At 41.5% G+C, this 22,077-nt stretch overlaps 1 protein-coding gene across 1 annotated transcript; it reads right to left on the bottom strand.

The window, feature by feature from the left end:
- Nucleotides 1-1,015: 1,015 nt before the first annotated feature.
- Nucleotides 1,016-8,652, bottom strand: gjc4b (gap junction protein gamma 4b). The gene is made up of 3 exons (XM_082508338.1): nucleotides 8,382-8,652; nucleotides 2,550-3,726; nucleotides 1,016-2,447 (listed from the first exon to the last, which is right to left on the bottom strand). The coding sequence occupies exons 2-3, from the start codon at nucleotides 3,694-3,696 to the stop codon at nucleotides 2,434-2,436; spliced, it is 1,161 nt and encodes a 386-aa protein (XP_082364464.1). The 5' UTR covers nucleotides 3,697-3,726; nucleotides 8,382-8,652; the 3' UTR covers nucleotides 1,016-2,433.
- Nucleotides 8,653-22,077: the final 13,425 nt, after the last annotated feature.

Raw genomic sequence — 22,077 nt, forward strand, 5'->3', positions numbered from 1 at the left:
CAACCGTAGCTGCCTCCACCAGTGTGTGAATGTGAGAGTGAATGAATAGTGGCATTGTAAAGCGCTTTGGGTGCCTTGAAAAGCGCTATATAAATCCAATATATTATTATTATTATTATTAAATTACTTACGAGTTTAATTTGTCAGCAACTTTCTGCCAGCCCTCTCTCCTTGCTTTTGCAGCCTTTGCAGTGTTCCCTTGCGTTCTGATTAAACTCTGAAACTCCTGAAATCCCTCACTCAGGAGTTCTTGCTCTGCTGCCGAAAGATACCGAGCCGAGCGCGCTCCTTCGACATTTTCGCCGACCAATCAGAGGGTTGCCGATCAATGTTTCTACTATCGATGCGTAGCCCCTTTTACGACACCCAGTGATGTCACATTACTGCGTCCAGCTGTAGTAATCGTCAACAGCAGGTGTGTTCGGGGAACCGGATTAGCGAGCTCACGGTTAGCGCGATGATTTGATCTTGGATGTGTCATTTGATCTTGGATGTAGTAAGCGACGTACGAAGAACGGGCCCCTGAGCACCAAAATGGAGAAGAAAGGTAGTTTAACTGACTTTGAATGTGGCATGGACAACAGGATAGAGCACTGTGTCATAAAGCTCAGATCACCTCTGACTGGTTTTCTGTGCACTCAAATGGCCTCCAGTCGCCAGACTGTGCACTTCTGAAAGCGGTAAGTGTAGCTACTCAGGTATTCAGTGAATGTAGATAGAAGTGACCCGACATATCAGCTTGGATTAGTCATTTGCAGGTGAAATTGGCAAGTATTAGACCTCACAGACATCATTCAAGTCACTGTACAGGTCACTGATGGAAAGTAACCGAGTTATACTTGTGGCCTTTTTCAATACATACAAAGATGGATCTATTTAACTGGACCACTTTCCAAATTTTACCCAAGATTGTGGGACGTGAGATAATGTCTACGTTACCTTTACTGGTATGCTCTATTGTCCAATGTTGTCTAAAACAATATTTGTAAACAAAGGAAAACTAGGACCAAAAATCTGAATTTGCTGGATTTTTATTTTAAAACTAACCACAAAGTTCTATCAATACAAAAAGTATAAAAAGTACAAAAAGCATTGTTCAAAAATAACTTGAGATGAAAATATGAATTGGCACTGTGGGTATTATTCAGAATAGAAAAAGATGGCATCTCGTCAGAGCGCGTTCAAGGCATTAAATTCACATTGATTTGATTACAGATCCTGGAACAGTGAAAACACTCATCCAGCAATCAGCACTTTCAGATATCAAACAGATACAGTTTTATCCCCACTTAACCAAAAGGAAAAAAACAAACAAAAAAAAAAAAAACCCAAAAGTTAACATTTCTTGTGGTCATACATGATGTGTACCTAATAAAATAAGAAAACAAAATTATTTAAATATTAAAGAAAAAAGTGTTGCAATATTATCTCAACTGTACCAAACAGAATACACCAGTCCAACAAAATCTGGCATCAGGGAGCTAAGACAGTAGCAAATACTCTTTGAAAAACAGGGAAAAAAACAAAATAATCCCAAACGTGTTGGCCACAGTGACAAGAGTCAAGACAACAACACTTACAACTAATACAAAAATACAGTATTAAATGTTTAAAACAATGCAAGTCATTATCAAGAGTTAAATGGTTTTCAAGCATTACCCAGGTTTGTCTATTCCTTTGGACAAAGGCATCCCAAGTGTGTTCCAGTCACCAGTCAGGCGCCAGACTTGGGAATGTTGACTGGTGCAACATCATCAAAATCACAAAAAACAAATCCTTTGACACACTTGAGGGAAACCTTTGTATGAAATGTTACACCTCAAAGTCTTCATCAGCATGACAATAACTCCAGTACCTTTTCTTTATGAGTGGTGCTGTGTCCATTAACCCTTTGTTTGCATGTAAAAGCACTCTCACTTCTGCACAAAACACAAAATTCTTACAGTTTCAACATCTTTTTTTGCACATCTGGCTTGGCCTTAGAAAAATCCCATTAAGTTTTCCAGTTTTAATCTAATGCAAACTTTAGATGCAATCACTGAACATCCAATGGAGGACAAACTCATAAAAATGACTAATAGCTCTAAGACTTAAAGTTAATTATATTTATAAAAAAAAAAATAAAAAAAAAATAGCTGCCCTGAGGGAGAAGCACATGGTAACCTTAACTGTTCTTGTTGCACTATGGCAGTTTGTAAGCACTTTGGATCTTTAGACCGGCTTGTGTCTCGAGTATTGCTGGGTTGAGACGACCGTTCTTGCAATGTGAACCGATGCTCGACCACAGTCGGCCATAACACTGGAAGGCTTGGGCTGACTTCATCCACCTCAAGCAATTTCACAACATCCCACTCACACATACAGACTCCCCTTGGTTCAAATCCCTTGTGTCCTCTCACTGCTCCTCATGTTAACTGCCCAGCTGATGAGAATCTATGCACGAAGACCTGCAGACAGATCATCAGGGTTGTTAAGCAATGAGTTTCAAAAACAGCCAGAAAAAATAAAATAAAACTGTGGTTATCAAGAGACAAAGATGGAAGCCTCACCTTTGTCACAGGTACTGCTCTGCTTTTCCTGGGCAAAGTTTAGCCTGTTCTGCTCCACTGCAGTGCCGTTAGATTCGGGGCTGCTGCTGCGTGACGGGCTGCTCTCCTCGTTCTGGTATGCCATATCCAGATGCTGCTGGGCCAGTTTTAGGTGCCTGCGCAGCCTCTCCAGCTCCCGAGACGATGCCTCGTCCCCGAAAGACTCGCGACCTGAGTCTCCCAGGTTATCTCGAAATCCCAGTTTTCCAGATGGATCCTTCTTCAAAGCAGTGTGATAGCCTGGAGGCGCAGAGGGCTGGCGGCAGATGGAGGACCTCTGGCTGGCCAGAGCTGAGTGTCGTGGGGTGGGGTGCCGGGGCCGTGGCGTGCAAAAGCAGTCACGGATACCACTGATGCCAAGGTGCAGGATCTCCAACAGGGTAAAGAGGAGACACAAGGCGCTGACGGCATACATTATAAGCAGGAAGATAGTTTTCTCTGTTGGGCGTGACACGAAGCAATCCACTGTGTGCGGGCAAGGGGAACGTGTGCATACGTACGACGGTGCCACTTCCAGACCATAAAGGATGTACTGTCCAAACAGGAAGGAGGTCTCAAAGATGGCACGTGATAACAGCTGGAACACGTAGACCTTCATCAGGCCATCTCTCTTGATGCGACGGCGCCCGTCGTGCTTTTTCTTGGGCTTTTCCGCAACCTCCTTTTCCTTTTCTGGCTCAATTTCTTCAATGATCATGGGATCCTCCTCCCCATTGTCCTCCGCTTCCTCATAGTCCCTGTTAGCACCACGGCTCACTATAGGCATCCTCTTCCTGCCCTGGGGCCTGTAGTCATCGTCATCCATGCGAGCAATCTTGTGCATAGCAAACCCAAGGTACATGATGGTGGGAGTGGTGATCATAATCACCTGAAACACCCAGAAGCGAATGTGCGACAATGGCGCAAAGGCGTCATAGCATACGTTCTCGCAACCAGGTTGCTGCGTGTTACACACAAATTTACTCTGTTCATCGTAGTAGATCGACTCTCCTCCAACAACCGTCAGCACAATCCGAAAAACAATGAGGAGGGTGAGCCAGATCTTGCCCACAAAGGTGGAGTGATTGGAAATCTCATCCAAAAGGCGTGTGAGGAAGCTCCAACTCATTTTGTCTTTGGAACAGGAACACAGCTATGTCTGTGTAAGAGAGAAAAAAAAAAAAAAAAAAAGCATATATCAAAGTTAATTTCTGGATGTCTTTACCAAGAAGCTGGCCCAACAACAGAAAGCGCGTGAAGGAATATGGGTCACTAAAATATGACCAAAAAAAGAAATACAGTAGTACTTAACATTTAAATACACTGTAGTAGGTGTATCATGTTTATGCAACACAAGGTGGTGCTATTATGCCACCCTCACAGTAGTACCCATTACAGCCATGAAGTAAAATCTGCAGGCATGTTCAGGCAAGGATCTGATATTGTCTGAATAGATGCAATCAAAATCATGTAACCACAGGCAGACTGCAATGTGCAGACAGTCTAACCAGCAGACATGGTACATGGTGTTTATCACAGCAAAAAAAGAAAGAAGAAAAAGCCCTGAGGTCAGACATTTAAAAAAAAGAAGCATGCGCGTGTTAGTGTGAGGAAACTTCAGCAAGAAAAATTTCTGTCAAGCACCACATTTCCATGTTACGACACTGCTGTGCAAAGACACTGAAAGCTGTCTTCATCTTTTACAGAGTTCAGTGACATTCACAGAAGTTTAAGAAGTTACAAACTAATTCAGAGCCACGTGTGGTTGTTCTTAACTGAATTTTAGTAATCTGACAACAAGGTAGTAATGAAGAGCGTGAGTGGTTTCACACCTCATAACTTCAGCTGTGTAATTATCCAGAACTATAAACCAAGCTGCTGCACTTCAACCAGCTACATAAGGTACAAGTTTCTATTCAAACTCTTATGCTGCTTTTTGCCTCTGCCTTGAAACGACTCTGTTCATGTATCGGTCATAAAGACTGAAAAGCCTTTATTCAACTATATGAATCATAAAATAAAAAGTAGCGCTGTGCGAAAACCTCAAGTCAGCCCTCATTTCTTTAGTTGTTATCATGTGATGTATATACACTATATATTAAATATAATGTTTTGTTATCTATGTTAATAGTGAGATCAAAAGTCAATTGTTGTTGTGACCACCTTTATTCTTCAACACAACCTGAACTCTCAGGCTGAGACATTTCTGATGGATCAACTGAAGGGCCAGATCCCTCTTCGCTGGATTTTTCCTATTTCTCAAGGTCATAACTTACAAATACTGTTAATCACCTGGTTTTTTTTGCCCTTTTGTCTTCCCTTTGACCAGTTTTCTCAATTTTTTTTAAGCTGAAGCCCAACGTATGCAAAGTTTTTAGCTTAACAGCCATGTGGGAAGCACTCTGTTGTTGCACAAACACTATTTCTTGTCTGTTGAACTTTTATCTGTGACCTTTTTCATCAACTCGACTAAAGAAATGGGAAATGACTTTTAACACTGTGTCATCATTGTTAGTTTTGTGCTTTTTATTCTTGACAAAGAACAGCTAGCACCCTACGGCAACATCAGCACAAAGGAATGGACTCGACTGATCCTGACATCACCATGCATTCTATTTATACTTTTTTAAATTTATTTATTTCCTGCTCAGTGCAACTAATTTATATCCAAATCTCCACTGCCAGGACATGGATGTGAGCAGAGAAACACGGCTGGAATGAAAAAAGCAACCCATGAGCTTGATGGAACAGATTCTGGATTTCCATCCTCCCATCCCTACTGTGAATATAAAAGCATGAAGTTTTGAATAACTTATATATTATGGTTACAAAAAACAAACAAACCAAAAAAAGAACATATTCACCACATCATACCACAGAGTTTATATAACATCCAAACATATCTTTAGAGTTTAAAAGTTGAAGCCAACTGCAAGTACCTCAAATCGGCATTCTTTCAAATGCCCAAAAGGGGGCGCTCTCTATAGTTTTAAAAAGATGGTTGTATTGAAGTCTGTGTGGAAACTACTCTCAGCTGACAAACTGCTCAGTTTTTCAGTCAGATCAGCTCATGGGTCATGTCGTCTGTGTGAAAGAACTTCCTTAGCTTGAGGTTTCGTGAGACTGTGCCAACGAGTGACGCCGTTATGCCGTGAAAAGAAACGCTGGACATGAAAGCCTCAAATTATTCACCCAGCACATTTGTAGGATTTATTCATAGCTTGGATTATGATACTTTTCCATCTACCCCCATGTTTTTAGCAGTGAGGGAGAAATCACGTTTAACATCATTTAAACGTTCATTCATAACTGCTGATTAAAAGTATACATGCACACCTGCAACAAGCCTTTTAGCTGATAATATGCTGTGTGGCTAAGAAAAACTGCATGCATGAAAAGACCAACTAGATCAAATAAGGGAAAAGTGACCCGAACGATTCCAACACCAACTATCACTGAAAAGCCTTCTAAAGATTACTCTCCTCAGCGCTCCAGCTCAATAAGTGGTTTGTTATACTGGGCAACTCTCCAGTGTGAGTGGTACTCATGTTTGACGCAGGGTTGGCAAGGACAAAAAACAAAACAACACAACAACTTCCCTAGATAAAGAACATTTTGCATTGTGCAGGAACAACTGGGTAATGACAATCAGATAAATGATCAGCAAGTTTGACGATTCAGTCTGAAACATTAACTACTAAATCAAACAATTATCTTCCTGCGTTTAGTCACTGCTCCCCTCTCAGTATCTCATCTGTGGTTTATGTTGTTGCTGTATGCAGCCATTTCATTTCTACATGCAAAGAGATGCAGCAACACAAAAGTGTGGTATCGCAACTGTTGGGTTTCCATGGAGATAACACATCAGAATCAGAATACTTTATTGATCCCTGGGGGAAATTATTTAACACATACTAAATATTTGTGAGAACTACCTTTACCCTCCATCTAAACTGAGCTATACTGTAGTTTTGTTGATGCAAAGCCAGAAGGACTAAAGGTCAAGATGATCCTCAGCTGCTTGAAATGTAGGTTAATAGTTAGTAAGAACTGACATTTTGTTCAAGTCTGAGTGCTGCCTCACAAGCAAGCCTAAAGCAAAAAGCTGGAAGTAGAAAGAGCTGAATTATGTAACGCTCAGCTGCTCTTGATAATTGAGCACTGGAATCAAAGAATGGTATGTAGATGGGCCTGTTGCTCATATCCTTATTTTTAGTTTTACAGCTCCTTCTCAGCACCACTATTCACTAGTCCATCACGTGCGAACTGCTAAGTTACTCAACAATTTATCAACTTTTACATAACAAAGATTGCCTAACAGAAATGCAGGACCTCGCTGGATCAAATTCCGAGCAGGGATTGGGATGAATAACAGACTCCATCAAAAACAATTTTTGGAATCGAGCTTATCACTTCCACTCATCAATGCTGGTACACTGCACATAACAAAACAAGGGACCTGAAGTCACGGCAGCGGAAGTGTTCATCCAAATTTTGATGAGTTTTTGTAGCGTTTCTACGCTGCTTTCAGTCTCCTTCAGCTGTGCTGACTCTGAAACCTCTCATGGGCCTACCCACCTATCAAAGAAACAGTAATGTAATGTAAAATCCATCTGCTTTCAATGACCACATTTTATATAGCTTGAACCTTACATGTACTAGAGGGGGTGATGCGAACATCAGTATTAACAATTAAGATTTTGCAGAGACTCCCTAGATGCTCCCCACTCATCCCTCAAAAGACAAATGAGTTTCAGCCTTGTCTGCAGAGCCAGCCCGGGCCTGTCTGTGTGGTATTTGACAGAAAACAGGCTGCTTTCACCCAGTGGAGATTCAACACTGCTGCTGAACAGAGAGGGTTTTGTGCCACATCTGGGAGGCTCGCTGCAGTTAACCTTCCGGTACCCCAATGCGCTTAAGCATAGAAGCCCCTGTCCTGAAGCGGGGAGGGGGGGGAGAGACCGACAAGTAAGCAGGGACCGAGCAGACCTGAGTAAGGAGTGACTTCCGGTTAAGTTTAACGATAGAACCGGGTTTGGGGGAAAAAAAGACATCCCAAACCATCCGCCCATCACAGCACAGTGAGTCACATCATAAAACCTACTTAATTAGTAAAACTGAAGAAGAGTAATGACAAGAAAACAAGAAAAATCATTTAAAAACCCAAATCCACGAATTCCGATATGAAATTTTAAGGAAGCTAATCCATTTGCAGGGAATAAAATTCCTCCTCGTGGCCAACGACTGGACACGTCGTCAGCGCGGTGCCCCGCGTGCTCCGTTAACGTTACCGACTGTTATCAAAGCAAACCGGTGGGCGACATTGTTTTTATAAATCCTGAAAACCGTTAAGAAAGTATCGATATTGCAGCTAATATCCCACATAAGCGTGTGTGGGCAGATTCCAGGGAGGAAAAAACCAGACGGTTCCTGACCGTCCAATCACAAAGTGGATGCAGATAAAAGTCCCGTTAAAACGAGATAAATAGTCCGCGTGCCAACGCAGCTGTAACTGCACATTCTGCTAATTAGATATCTTTGCCTTAATGTGCCGTAAGATTCCCCTTTTCTCTCTTTAATTAGCGCTCCCTGCTTTCACACTGTGCGCGTAAACTCTCGTTTAACGGATTTGTGCTGTAACGCACGGCTTATTAAAAACGCTGCAGTGACCTCCGACGCTTTACAATCACAGCCACCGGCGGACAGGCCCGAGAAGTTGAAGATAAAAGTCTAGTTAAAGCTCTTATTTGTTAGCCAAAGCTAAGAGAAGATGCTCCCGCGTCCCCGCCGCGCTTTGTCTGTGAGGTGTTTTACCTTCAGTTATGATTCCAGGTCTTCCTTTTCATTAAAGTCGTGGTCTTACGCAGGGTTTCTCTTTTAAATCAAAGTCCTCCCGCTCTTCATATTAAGCCATCCAGGTTTTTCTTCTTTTCCAACGAGGAGCTCGCGTCGTTTCTCCAGTTGTGTGTCGAACTGCTGGGCGAGGACAAAGAATATTCCCAAATCCCCCCTCCCCTCTTTTCTTCTCCTCCCAGTTCCAGCCAGGCACCCCACCCCCTTTCTGCGCAGCCTGGAGAACAGCATTAAACTGCCAGCATTCCTGATGCAATCTTTGCTTCGTCTTATAACTCCAGGCTGCTCAGGGTGAGAGGACCGAGAAATGTGTCGCAGGAGGAGCATTCTGAAAGCAAAGAATAAATCAGTTTTTTTACTGGAAAAAACAGAGAATGGGTTTAGTTCGCCGCTTAAATTTTGGCCTCGTAAGAAGGCTTTAATTGTTAACAACAGAGACAGCTTTATTGGAGGTGCTTGAGCCTGTCTGCAACCTGCAGAAGTTTCCATTTCTGTCCAAACTGGATAATTTCCAGGTATCCAAACTGAATTAAATGTCTCGATTTAAACTCCAAGTCAGAACAAACAGTTCCAAATCAGATGAATTTAAAACAGGCTTTAGATGTAATGACTCAGTCCATCTCTGACTCAGAGGTCCAGAAAAAAAATCAAACACACACACGTACAAACGAGGACTGACAGGTTCCAAAAAATTATAATAATGTCACACAGAAAAGCAGATGTGCAGTGCCTTCAAAGCTGAAAGTCACAGTAATTCAAGTGTTTTAGATATCCACGTTCAAGGAGCTGATTAAACACATCCAACAGATGCCAAAGAGATAAGATACCCATTGAGGAAGACATGCATCAGTTTGTCTCACTGTTCAGGTTAAACATGTCCACACATACACTGCAGTGTATTAAATCAGATCCCACAAAAGCAACTGGCCTGCAGCTAGAAGTCTGCAAACAGGATGATTTTCCTTACTGTCCTTATTTTCCCTTCAAAAAGAAATTTTTTGTACAAACAATGATTAAATTAAACTATGGCACAAGGAGCGATGCGTCACTAAAGCTTGTGATGCTTAGAAAACACTGCCATCGCTAGTTTCACAACTGACATCTGGACCTAATGTTGTGTAGCAGACCAAACACAAATCTGTTTTTTCACAGCACAATAACGTAGAAAAATATGTGAATTGACGCAAACTCTCTGGACACTGAGACACAGTGTCCAGCTGTGATTCTGCCAATGACTGTGGATTCTCCTTATGCCATAGGCAATTACGAATGGAGGACAAACTCAGCGTCAGCATCTGTGGGCAGATAGAGCTGAGTGCTTCATCTTCACTTGAATAAAGAGACAGAGCGAAAAGGGGCTTGGAGACAAAATCCTAAGTCTTTTCAGAAAGTTTCTTTCATTCATGAGTTTTACTACTCTATCTCCCATTGGCCGTTAGGGCTGAATATGGACTATATTTTCCATATGGGCTATGGAAAATATAGCATATAACTGGTATCCTTCGTACATTAGAAGTTCCAGCAGCAGTATCGTAGTGTGCCATGAAAAAAGTGGCATCAAGCCATGAAGCAGCTGTCAACCATTGTTTTTCTAGAACAATACAGCCTGTTGAGAGTGGGTGCACCTCTTCCTGCTGATGCCAGCATTCGGAAGTTGTTGCTATCATAAGCCCCCTTCCTTTGTGTCACACTTTCTTTGCTAAGAAAAACATGTGTTTCCTGAGCCCTCCTTCAACACTTCTTTGAACCCACAGTAAACAACGTCGATTAGTCGACGTCAAAGGAGAGTTAAAGCTTTTAAGCCATGTTGTGTTTAAATCAAGACCTTCTGTGTGCCCTAATCTGACATTGGCTCTAAATGTTCTTATTTTATTTATTTATTTATTTTTTTGGGGGGGGGGGGGGGGGGGGGACGACCACGCATTATTGGCTTGCACTTAATCAAACCTGCTGAATTTGCAGTTGGCTGATGCTGCACTTTCGATACAGAAGTGACATGAATGAGGTATGCACGGTCACCCAGATTAAATATCGCAAGCATGCAGTCAGCATCAGTCTCCCAAGATAGTCACTCAAACTGAATGATGACATTGTTCTCCCTGGATTCCCTGAAATGCTGCTCTCCGTCGCTTCACCGCACCTCTCCAGAGAAAAATGCAGACAAAGCACATCTACTCTACTTTCTGCATCAAAGCTGCGAATGCACCGTCAGGCTGGGGGACAGTTGGGCTTCGTCTTATCTCTTTGATAAGTGCTCGCTGCTGGTGAGAGCAAACAAGGAGAAGGACTTATTATTTAATATCTGCTGCAAACAGGAGGTCAGTGGAGGAATGCAAAGCCCTTCCCCCTTTTCATGGTGAAGCCCGAGCTCTATTGTGAACCACAAGCATGCTTTTATTCATGGGGTGTAATGTGGGGTGCTCTGGGAAACCACATTGCAAATGACAGTGAGAGATAATGAGGAGGCAAGGAAGCCTGCCCTCACGGCCCCTTCAGACCACGAGCTGATGCTTGTCTTCTTGTTAAGCAAACATGCATGTCTGCATCAACAGAAAGCACCAGTGTCTGTTAAACACATTTGCAGTGTGCCTGTCTCTCTTCAGCTCCTTGGCATTCAGATGGGTGTTCACTCCTGTCCGGTCAGCTGGCTTGATAGCAACGAACACTGAAAATATTTGGATTTAGTATCTGGGTGACAATAAGTCTGCTAGGTGCTGAGAGCGCCTCGTCACATTTTAAAGAAGCATCTGCAAGCCAACAACACTGCCACAACACAGGAAGTGAGGCCTGTTAGGGAGTCACAACAGCTGGCTGTCAGTTTAACTGAGGCTCTCAATTTTCTGTAGATTAGTAAGCTTGCTGCTGGTTCTGCACTAGGAGTGATGCTACCAGTATGAGCTCTATCACATGAGTTAAAGACAATGAATTACAGGTAAATCTGGACTGGGATGTACATCCTCTCAACATGTATCATCAAAACACACAGACCCAGTTCAAAGGTCCTTTTGAGTTGGTAACAGCAGGTAATGTTGTCATGTAACTGATCAGTTTTGAAACGTATCAAAGCACTTTTAAAAGTAACTTTAATCAGTGCTGGTTAGGATCAAGGTTATTATAGTGAACTCAAACTAGACATGAAAAAGCATCATAGTTAATTCAAATAAAAATAAAAATTATGCTAACTGAAAGAAATGTGTAAATAAATAAATATGTAGCGGATTATTTTTTTAGTTTGAGCATCTTTAATCTGAAAAACAGTGTTGTTTCCTACCTGACGAGGTGTTGATGAACATGTATGTCCACTGCTCTTTTGTTCTGTGTTTCTATTGTAATACCTGTCCTTATCTTCCCAAATCACAACCCTGCTAAATGCCCTCCATACAATAACAATTAAAAGCTAAAAACAAACAAACACTGAAACTAATAAAAATAAACTGAAACTGAACATTTTCAAAAATAAAAACTAAAGTGAAACAAGATAAAACTCACTCTGGAAACTAACACAAACTAAACGTAATTAAGAACAAAAAGTCAAAATGAAATAACAACGCAACAAAACCACAGCAGCACTGGTTGGAATACATCCTACAAGTTTGCAAATACAAACTGTAGACATTTTTCCATCCACGTCAAACATCTGTTGCCGTGTTTGCCTGTAGAAACCGAACTTTTTCAGAAACAGTGTAGAAAAAAAGTGTTTGTCAGCACTTTTTCTGTGGATGGAGAAACTGGTCTCAGAGCAGATCTTGATTTACGGCTTAAAGCTGCTTGCTCAAGTGGCCTTTGATTACCCAGCGGGGGAGACTTGAACATTCCTGTGTTGTACTGCTGTTACAGTGTGGGCCACATGGTTTTCAAAAAACACAAATAGCTCTAAGTAATTAATCCGCACCCTTGCGGACAAGGTCTTACACCACTTGTTTATCACTGTTGTTGGGCTGTGCGTCTGTCCACTGGCTTTGCTGAAAATCTAAAAAAAAGAAAAGAAAGTAAAACACACACGCAGTCACACGCACGCACATACATCCGGCCTTTTGGATGTGGTGTTGCAACATAATATTCAACTCAAAATGTGAAAGGGCTTTGCTCAAGAGTTGCCCTCTTGTTTGCCTCAGAACCTGAGCCACTCTGAATCATACTCTTGTGATATTTGCTTTCCTGCCACAAACGCACACACGCACATACACTTTTGATGAAAGGGTCAACCCAGACTGGTTTTGTGCTTGAACGCTTGTGTAAGTTCAACTTGGTGAGCCATACTGTTCCTCTTTTGGGCAGTTTTAGCAGAAAAAATATGTGTCACTCGGCAGGGTGCACTGATAAACTGTACTTGCTTATTTAACTTTTAGATCAGATATGTGCAGTTAACCATCTTATTAGACATCCAGAGAAGAGATTCCCTTTCCCTCTGCATTAGCACCACCCTGACAGAGCAGATAAACCACAGAAGCACACAGACCCACACCACATTAAGGTCTTGTTAAGAGTTTTGCTTGCTGCACGCCCTTGCTGGTTTTCATTTTTTAAATCGCATTCTTGTGGCTGTCTCCCAGCTACAACACACACACACACATATACACAGAAAAATGCACAAGGGCGCGACTCATTTTATGAAATGGCATTAGCGCAGGGTTAACGTGGCAACCAACCAGCATGACTTTGGAAAAATAACCACCCTGTCTTCAGTGTGGCCCAGAGAAGAATTCCAGTCTCCTACAGCCTGACTGTCAGCTGTGTAACCTCTTTTGTTTTCTTCTAATAAGTAAGAAATGGTAAGTATTAATTCACTGCTTTTCACTCTCTTTCATACTCTGTGAAACTTTCTTCAGGTAGCTGATCCACTTGCACCTGTGAGGTTTTGGGCACTTACTTAAAATGACCCAGAATAATTCATTCCAGCAGTACCCAGAGTCCTAGCTGTAATATTATAATTCACAGTACAACAGGGAAGTGGAGCTTCCTGCCAAGAAGACTAATACTTTCCATCTGTGTGTTGTTTAGGAGCCAGTGTATCCCAAATAGTGCCTAATAAGGTTCTGCCTCAGATCAGAGTAACTCACTTCCACTCCACCTAATAATGCATCAGTAACAGAATGACGAGCTTATTAGCACCGGACAGGCATTTTAAAAGTTCACAGTTGTGCACATGATGTTCTCAAAGTGTGGCTCTTTCTCAGGTTTTTCTTTTTGTTTTTTTATATCGAAATCTTTCCAGAATCTTTTTTAGAGGCGAAATTACCAAACATAAAATTCCTGAAGACACAAATCCCATTATGAAACCTCCTGTTTCTGTCATACAGTCAACATGAGCAGCACGCCTCGTCAGCATGGTGGGGTTACAGTTGGAACAGACTGCACGTGGGACACACAAAAGAAGCCTTACGGAGGAGGGGTACTGAGTTACCATGGAAACAGACAGCCCTACCCCGGAGCAGATGGTGGTGGTTAGGGTATCAGGAGCTGGGTGTAGTGATGGCGGGATCCACAGATGATTATCTGTCCTGGGTTTCTGTTCTCAAACAACAGCTTCTGTGTCGTCGTTACAAAACAGGTGGCTCAGGTTTGTGTTATATTGTTAATGCACAACACGCACAACTTCATTGCATTTTACAATCTTCAACATACTTTATTTTTAATTTGAGCTAAAACTGGTTTGTCACTACTTGGAAGATTTTCATGATTCATTTTGGTGGATTACTTAGATTACTACAAGGAACTGAGAGCTGGGCTCACTGCTCTTACCCTGAAGAAATCCTTCTTTTGCATAACAACACTGGAAGATGCATGAGTCATCAGTTGTTGAACTGAAGGAAAGTTACTCACTGAAAAAACTTGCAGTCAGGAACTTGGAAAAAAAGAGTTTCTGTTTCTCTGATATGCAAATCTGCCTTTTACAAATATATATTTCTTCCTTTGCTTCCCTGACAGGCTGTATTTTATGGATAATTCACATTAAAAATAGACTAACTCTGAAAGCCATACAGTGATTACTAACTAGTGAGGCCTGTATGGAATTTTACAGAGGAGCAATTGTCTTTAGCTGTTTTCAAGAAGTCATAATGAAAATGATCAATCAATGAACACTGTAATTATACTGCCAACCTCAGGGATACTTCAACTGTGGGTATAGACCCATTTCAGGTGGGGTATGGCTGACTAGGGGAAGAATAAGAAGTTAATTGAAATCAATGTTATTTATATCAGAAGAAAAACTTATTTCACTAAAATTCAGCTTGGATCCTGTTTTTTGTCAGTGTTAACAATTCTGGCCTTTTGAAGTGAAGCATGTCTGAAAAGGTTTGGAAGAAAAACTGGTGTTTCTCAATCTCAAAATATTATATCAGAATCAGAAAGACTTTATTTATCTCCAAGGGGCAATTAAGATACAACAGAGCAGCATGACGTTGAAGATAAGGACAGGGCATAAACAGGCAATGTATGCCACACATACTTATGATAAACTCTAACTCAGCTTCCTACATGTTATATCCAACCAGTGCATGAAACGACATGCCCGGGGGATAGAGGGGGTAATCTTTTGGTGCCAAAGGCAGTCATTTGTAAACACTTCAAGGTGCTGGTGAGGATGGCCTCTGGGCTCTGCTGCTGCTTACGACACTCTGAGAAGCACGCTTCCTGCCATTTGGATTTTTGGCTTCCCTAAATGTAATTAAATGAGATAGAAAAAAAAGAGAATTGGTTATATGAATGAAGCATCATGTTAAATGTGTTACTCGTGTTTTGTTTTTAAAGCATTTTTAAGTGCAGCTGTGTGCATATTTCATCATTTGAAATAACTGAGGGCAAAAAATGTTATGGGAGTTATCTCCATGCACTTTTGCATACTCTCCTTTAACGGGGCAATTGTGGCTCAAGAGTTGGGAGTTTGCCTTGTAATCGGAAGGTTGCTGGTTCGAGCCCCGGCTTGGACAGTCTCGGCTGTTGTGTCCTTGAGCAAGACACTTCACCCATTGCCTACTGGTGGTGGTCAGAGGGCCCGGTGGCGCCAGTGTCCGGCAGCCGTGTTTGTGTTTGTGTGTTTGTGTGTGTGTGTGTGTATCTGTAAAGCACTATACACAGGCCATTTTAACAGATTCTATTTGCACATTAGTCTGGTTTGGAGGACATGTAACTGTAAATTGTCTCTTTCTATATCTCTACGCACTTGCATGTGGTATAAATACCAACCAACTCCTTTGTCAGGTGGTGTGAGCAGAATCATCTGCAGCTCAACGTGGCAAAGACCAAGGAACTGATCGTGGACTTCAGGAAGACCAGGAAACACTTGACCCCTGTTTCAATCCAGGGGGTCAGTGTTGACATTGTGGAGGACTATAAATACCTTGGAGTTCACATTGACAATAAACTGGACTGGGCTAAAAACACCACAGCACTTTACAGGAAGGGCCAGAGTCGTCTCTATTTTTTGAGGCGACTGAGGTCCTTCAACATCTGCCAGAAAATGCTGAGGATTTTCTATGAGTCTGTTGTGGCCAGTGCGATCCTCTATGCTGTTGCATGCTGGGGGAGCAGGCTGAGGGTCGCAGATGCCAACAGACTTAATAAACTAATCCGTAAGGCCAGCAATGTTGTGGGGATGGAGCTGGACTCCCTCAAGGTGGTGTCGGAGAGGCGGATGCTGTCCAAGATAAAGACAATGTTGGATAACACCTCCCACCCACTCCATGACATGCTGGTCAGTCACAGGAGCTCGTTCAGTGAGAGACTGAGATTACCGAAAAGCACCACTGAACGACACAGGAAATCATTCCTGCCTGTGGCCATCTCCCTGTACAACGCATCCACTTAACACACTGTTTGCTGCTACAACTACACATGTTTCTTTTCCAATTATTTATTTATGAGTGACTTATGTATGTATGTATGTATATATATGTATATATTGTACTATTCTTAGTTAGTGTATTGTCTGTCTTGTCTTAATGTTGGTTTAAAATGGAGCACTGTAACAAAAAATAATTTCCCCCAGGGATCAATAAAGTATTCTGATTCTGATTCTGATTCAAATAGCAAACTATGCTAGTAATTTTCCTACATTGAGCCTCTTAAACTCCCCCACATTCTCGTCACTCTGATGGCGTCATCATGACTGTGCAAAAGACTCAGAAATGCGTAAAAGTATTTTTTGGAGCAAGTCTTTGAGTGTGGCCAGACAGTGAGGAATTATGAGTGGGGTAAAAATGCTAAGATCACCCTTGATTCAGCAAGTACAGAACCTCTCCTCCTGGATGACAGGAAAATGGGAGCATCAATCAAAGCAGCCGTGCGGGATGGCAGAGGAGCAGAGGATTTGTGGCTACGGAGCCATGAAAATACAAAAATGAGGCCAAGCTTCAGTATCACTGCCAAGCGGAATAAGTCAAAATTAAATTACCCTGTAAATTCCTTGTCGTGCATGTTGGGGTAATAGTTAATATCAATCAACCATTTCAAACATGTCTGACTAATAAAGAGTGCTTATTGCCCTTTAACCTTTTTTTTTCAGGTTGATATCCAGTGACTGATGAGATTTCCGGTGATGAGATGCATGTCCGTAGAGTTATGGGTAGCTTGGACATGGTTTCTGTATCGCACATGTGTTTATTCCATCTGGCTCTGCTCATGTCTGAGTGGTGATGTCATGATAAGAGGCCTTTGGGTCTCACAGCTTCTTATTACACCATAACGCTGGGTCAAAGTTAGACTTTTGGAAGGTTGTGTTTAAGTGTGGGCAAAATTACAACGTTGAGTTACTTTTCCAAGTGGAAATAGTTCTCCCAACTGTTGGAGGACATGACTTGGGACATGAGCACAGCTGAAACTCAGGGCTCTGCCCTTAGTAAACAAGTGACTGAGAAAGCAAACAAAAGAATACCAGACTGCCTTTTTACAGTTATTCAGTGGGGATCATCCTCACCCCGTTGTTGCTGTAAGTGCAAACAGGGCAAGAGGTGTTAAACCTGATTCTATGTAAATGCCTCATCTCATTCTCATTCCTCTAAGCTGAAGTAAACATTACAGCAGAACCCTCAGAGCATTTTTAAGAAGAAGGTGAGGAAACTTGAAAGATGTGTCCAGAGCAGGCAACTGGGCACTTCTCAAGCCCAGATAAAATCCAGTTAATATACTGTAAGTGTAAGTGTCCACTGGCCAAGTAAGCAAGCATTAAACTTGAGTAGAAATATGCCACCAAAAACACAGTGACTTCCAGATGAGAATGGGAAATTCTTGTGGCCTTCTTTCAAGCTTTCCAGCCTGCAGAGACCTAATTGTCTGAGGATCCCATAAAAAAACAATACCCAGCTTCTCTTAAAAGAGAAGCTGGGTATTGTTATTCTAATTTCAGTTTACAAGTGTTTTATGCCTTTACAGAAAAAAAGTGCAGATTGACAGCACAAATGCAGAAAGGAGACGCGGAAAATCACTTCCTTTCAGCTCACAACAGCCAGTGGTCACCACGTATAGCATGCTTCTCCGGTGATCACAGGAAAAAATGGAGGGAAATGCAACGCAGCTGTCAGCAGATTCAAATCAGTACGTGACCGAGCACAAGTGAGTATGCTGTCAAAAATGTGTTATTTGAGGTTTGAAACCCTCCTTTGTTTGGAAGTATCGGTTGGCCAGTTTCATGCTGTCATCCCACCAAACTTTTCGATAATAAAGTAAAAGCAGAAATTCTGCTTTAAATATAAAGTCATGGCCATGTAAATTAAAAGGGTAAGCAACAAGTCATCAGCAAGTGTGAGGACTTCTATAAAAGCCCAAGTGTTGACAGTTTGCTGGTCTGGAGCTTTCTGGTGTGAGTTAACACAATGCCACAGAGCAAAAACATCAGCAAGGATCTTAGAGAAGCGACTGCTGTGGCTCATCAATCTGGGAAGGATTATGTAGCCTTTTCCAAACAATCTGAAGTCCATCCACAGTGAGAAAGATTATTCACAAGTAAAAGGTTTTCACGACAATTGCCAGGATCCAAGTTAGATGTCAGACTCTACAGGCCTCAGTTAGCATGTTAAATGTTCAATGATAGCTGTCGCACAGCTGACTGTGGAGTAAAATGTAAATAAATGCAGAATCCAATCATTTGCAAATCTCATAAACCATCTTTTAGTCACAATAAAACACTGAAGACATAGAAGACCGAGCAGTCCTGGGTCTTCTATGCAGTATTTGTTATTTCATGATGATCCTCCAGATGTTTTCAATTGGTGAAAGGTCTGGACTGCGGGCTAATTCAGCACCCGGACTCCTCTACTACAAAGGCATGTTATTGTAACAGATGCAGTTTGTGGTTTTGCACCCTCTTGCTGAAATACGCATGGATTTCCCTGAAAAAGACACCATCTGGATGGGAGAATATTTTGATCTGAATCCTGAATAGGTCATTCAGCAGGTGCAAGCGGCTAATTCTATAGGCGCTAACCACCGCCATGCCATCAGAGATCCAGACTTCTGAACTCATCCCTTATAACATGCTGGAAGGTTTCTTTCCACTTTAATCTAGAGAACCTAAGTCTACGAGTGTCTGTGCTTTCCAAAAAGAAATTCAAAAGAATTTCAGAGTTCAATCCGTTCAACCACAGAGCTGTTTTCCACTTTTCCTCTGTCCATTTTCAACGAGCTTTGGCCCAGAGAAGATGGTGGCATATCTGGATCATATGTATGCTTTCTGAAAGTGGTCCTGAGCTCACACAGTGATTCCCATGACAGAATCTTGCCTGTTTTTTTAATGCAGTGCTGGAAATACTGCCTGAGGGCTTGAAGATCATGGGCATCCAATATTGATTTTCAGCCTAGCCTCTTCTACACAGAGAATTCCCCAGATTCCCAAAATCATTTGATAATTTAATAGACCGTAGACGATGAGATATCCACAGTCTTAGGACCGTTATTCTGAAATTGTTCCACAATATGTTGAGGTGGGGTTTTTTATACAGACTGGTGAACTTCTGTCCATCTTTTCCTCTGAGAAGCTCTGGCTTTATAAGATGCTATTTTTTTATGCTCACTTACTTTAGCGATCAACTTACCGATTTAGTTGGAATATGTTCTTCCAGCAGTTTCTTTTGAGAACCACTTACTTTTCCATGAAACAGTAAAATGTCTCATTGTAAACATTTGATTTGTTTTCTTGTTCTATTGTGAATATTTTTTTTAATTTGTTTTTTTAAAAATTGAGGTTCCAGAAAAAGAATGAACAAGTATGGCTTGTTTGGACGGGTTGTCATGTGAAGGCCTCTCCTCTCTAAAAGGAACATGGCAGCATAACTTAGGTTTGCAAAGTTGCATCTGAACAAACCACAAGACTTAACAAGAGTGAACCATGAATATCCCTGTACGCCAGTTCTAGAGTCAAACATGTGGCGTCTGTCTCACAGCTAAAACTGGATCATGCAACAGGAAAATGATCCCAAGCAGACCACCAAATCTACAAAACAATGACTGGAAAAGAAAGACTCAAGATGTTGCAACGATCCAGTCAAAGTCCAGACCTCAAACTCATTGAAAGGCTGCAAAGGAACCTTTAAAAAGTTATGCATAAACCAGTGCCCATAAACCTCAATGAAATGAAGCAGGTTTGTAAAGTACAGTGGTTGAACAGTTCTCCGCAACAATGTGAGAGACTGATAAAGTCATGCTGAAAAAGATGCTGTTAACTACACAAACTTCTATAAAGACCAGAAAACCTTAAAGAAACTCAGTAACTCAAAACTACAGTTCAGACTCATTGTCTGCTAAGGTAGGGAAAATATTAAATAGCTATATATGTGTATAATTACTGTGTTTAGTTAGTTTTGATGGTTAGTAAAGTTCCTGTCATGTCTGTGTGGGTACTCGGGCTTCTTTCCACAGTCCAAAGACATGTAGTTAGTGGGGTTAGGTGAAGTGCTGATTCTAAACTGGCCTCGGGTGAGAATAGTAGCCTCGATGGATGAATTCTGTGTTTAAGTATTTCTCATCAGCTGATCAATGGCAATGAACTTTTGTTCATGTTCATTCAGTGGAATCGATCTACGACAGTCTGAATATGTTGTCACATCTATGAAATGCTTCTTTCTTACGTCATTTCTGGTCACCGTCCAAATGAAAGTCTGGTGGTTCAGAGACAAGCAGAGTTTCCAGGCCAGATTGTCTAAGCCACCATGAGCAACCATGGTCTCACCATGTGACTAACGCAGTGGGTTCATATGAGTTAAACACTTCACGCTTTTATATAGTCATGTGGAGAAGTTTCACGTAAGTCAGACCAACGAGGGGAGCAGCTGTTTATAAAACATGAAAATAGCTTTATAGTCACCACTGTTTCCAGCTCCCGAGCCTGTTTGTACAAGGAGTTGTAAAGTCAGCCTCCACTGATTGATTTTTTTTTCCAAGTGAACTGAAATCCTCCCTGTTTAGTTTTCACAACCATTCAAACAGAGCCAACACTAACACAATATTTCCTGTGAGATTTAAACAGGTTGACTGGAGTACACAAAGAAGGGGGAGATTCGAGCCCCCCTTCGGTGTTAGTATTCTATATATATGTTATGTTATGTATGAGCATCTAAGACAAAGACAGAATTCAGCAAATTTGAAATGAAAATCTAATGTAAACAAAAAACAGGTTTGTGACTCTCCCTTACATGCTGATGATCTGGACTTTATGCTTGTTATCCTTGCCCTTTCCATTTCAGTGGTGTTATTCCTGATGACACACACCTCAGCGCTGATTCAAGTGGACAGTATTTTGTAACCTCCTTGTAGAGCGACAGGTACACTGGAAAAACGTATGAGGTGCATAAGCCAGCAAGCAGACAGGTCTGCTGATGCACCTGTGATCCATCACGGTGGCAGCATTAAGCTCCCCAGATGGCACAGCACCAACCAAGGGAGACTGGAGCAGCAAAAGATGAAGTGCATCTGTACAGGTCCACTATAAGGTCAGAGCAAAGTAAATCTTCAGCAGTTATAGACGAGGCTCTGTGTGGATCCTCAACTGTGGAGCGTCAAATGTCCTTGCTTTTAGAGCAGGCTAGCAAACAACAGCTAACTGAAACTAAGCAGTGTTGGTCAAGTTACTTGAAAAAAGTAATCAGTAACTAATTACTGATTACTTCCCCCAAAAAGTAATCCCGTTACTTTACTGATTACTTATTTTCAAAAGTAATTGATTACTTAGTTACTTAGTTACTTTTTAAAAACACGATTTACAACCTGAATAGGTGATAAAGCGATAGATCTTTCAGCCCAATTCTACTTTTTCTACATAATCCATCATACAAAATGTAATCAAATGGAAAAGTCTCTTTTTAAAACTTGTTTTATTAGTTTTAATCTTTTAACTTTATGCATCAAGCAAAAATTTAATTATATGCAACATTCTCTGACTGGAAGAAATTAGTTTAACATTTAAACCTATTTTCTGCACATTCCAGCACATAAAATATATTTTTTTTGTGTTTACACTCAATCTTTCAAATAGATGCAAGTAAAACACAGCAGAAAATAAATAAAGTCAAAGACTCAGCGGTCCTGTTGCTCTATTTTCACCTGTAAAGCAGGAGTTGGGTAGGCGGAGGTTTACCCTGGTGCAGGTGTGCCGCAGCAGTCAGTGGAGGAATCCGCGAGTTTCTCTGTGAGTTTCCCATTATGTGTTAGCGCACTCGGTGCTTGC

Source organism: Aulonocara stuartgranti (assembly GCF_965226115.1).
Source record: "Aulonocara stuartgranti genome assembly, chromosome: 16".
In the NCBI taxonomy this organism is placed as follows: Eukaryota; Metazoa; Chordata; class Actinopteri; order Cichliformes; family Cichlidae; genus Aulonocara; species Aulonocara stuartgranti.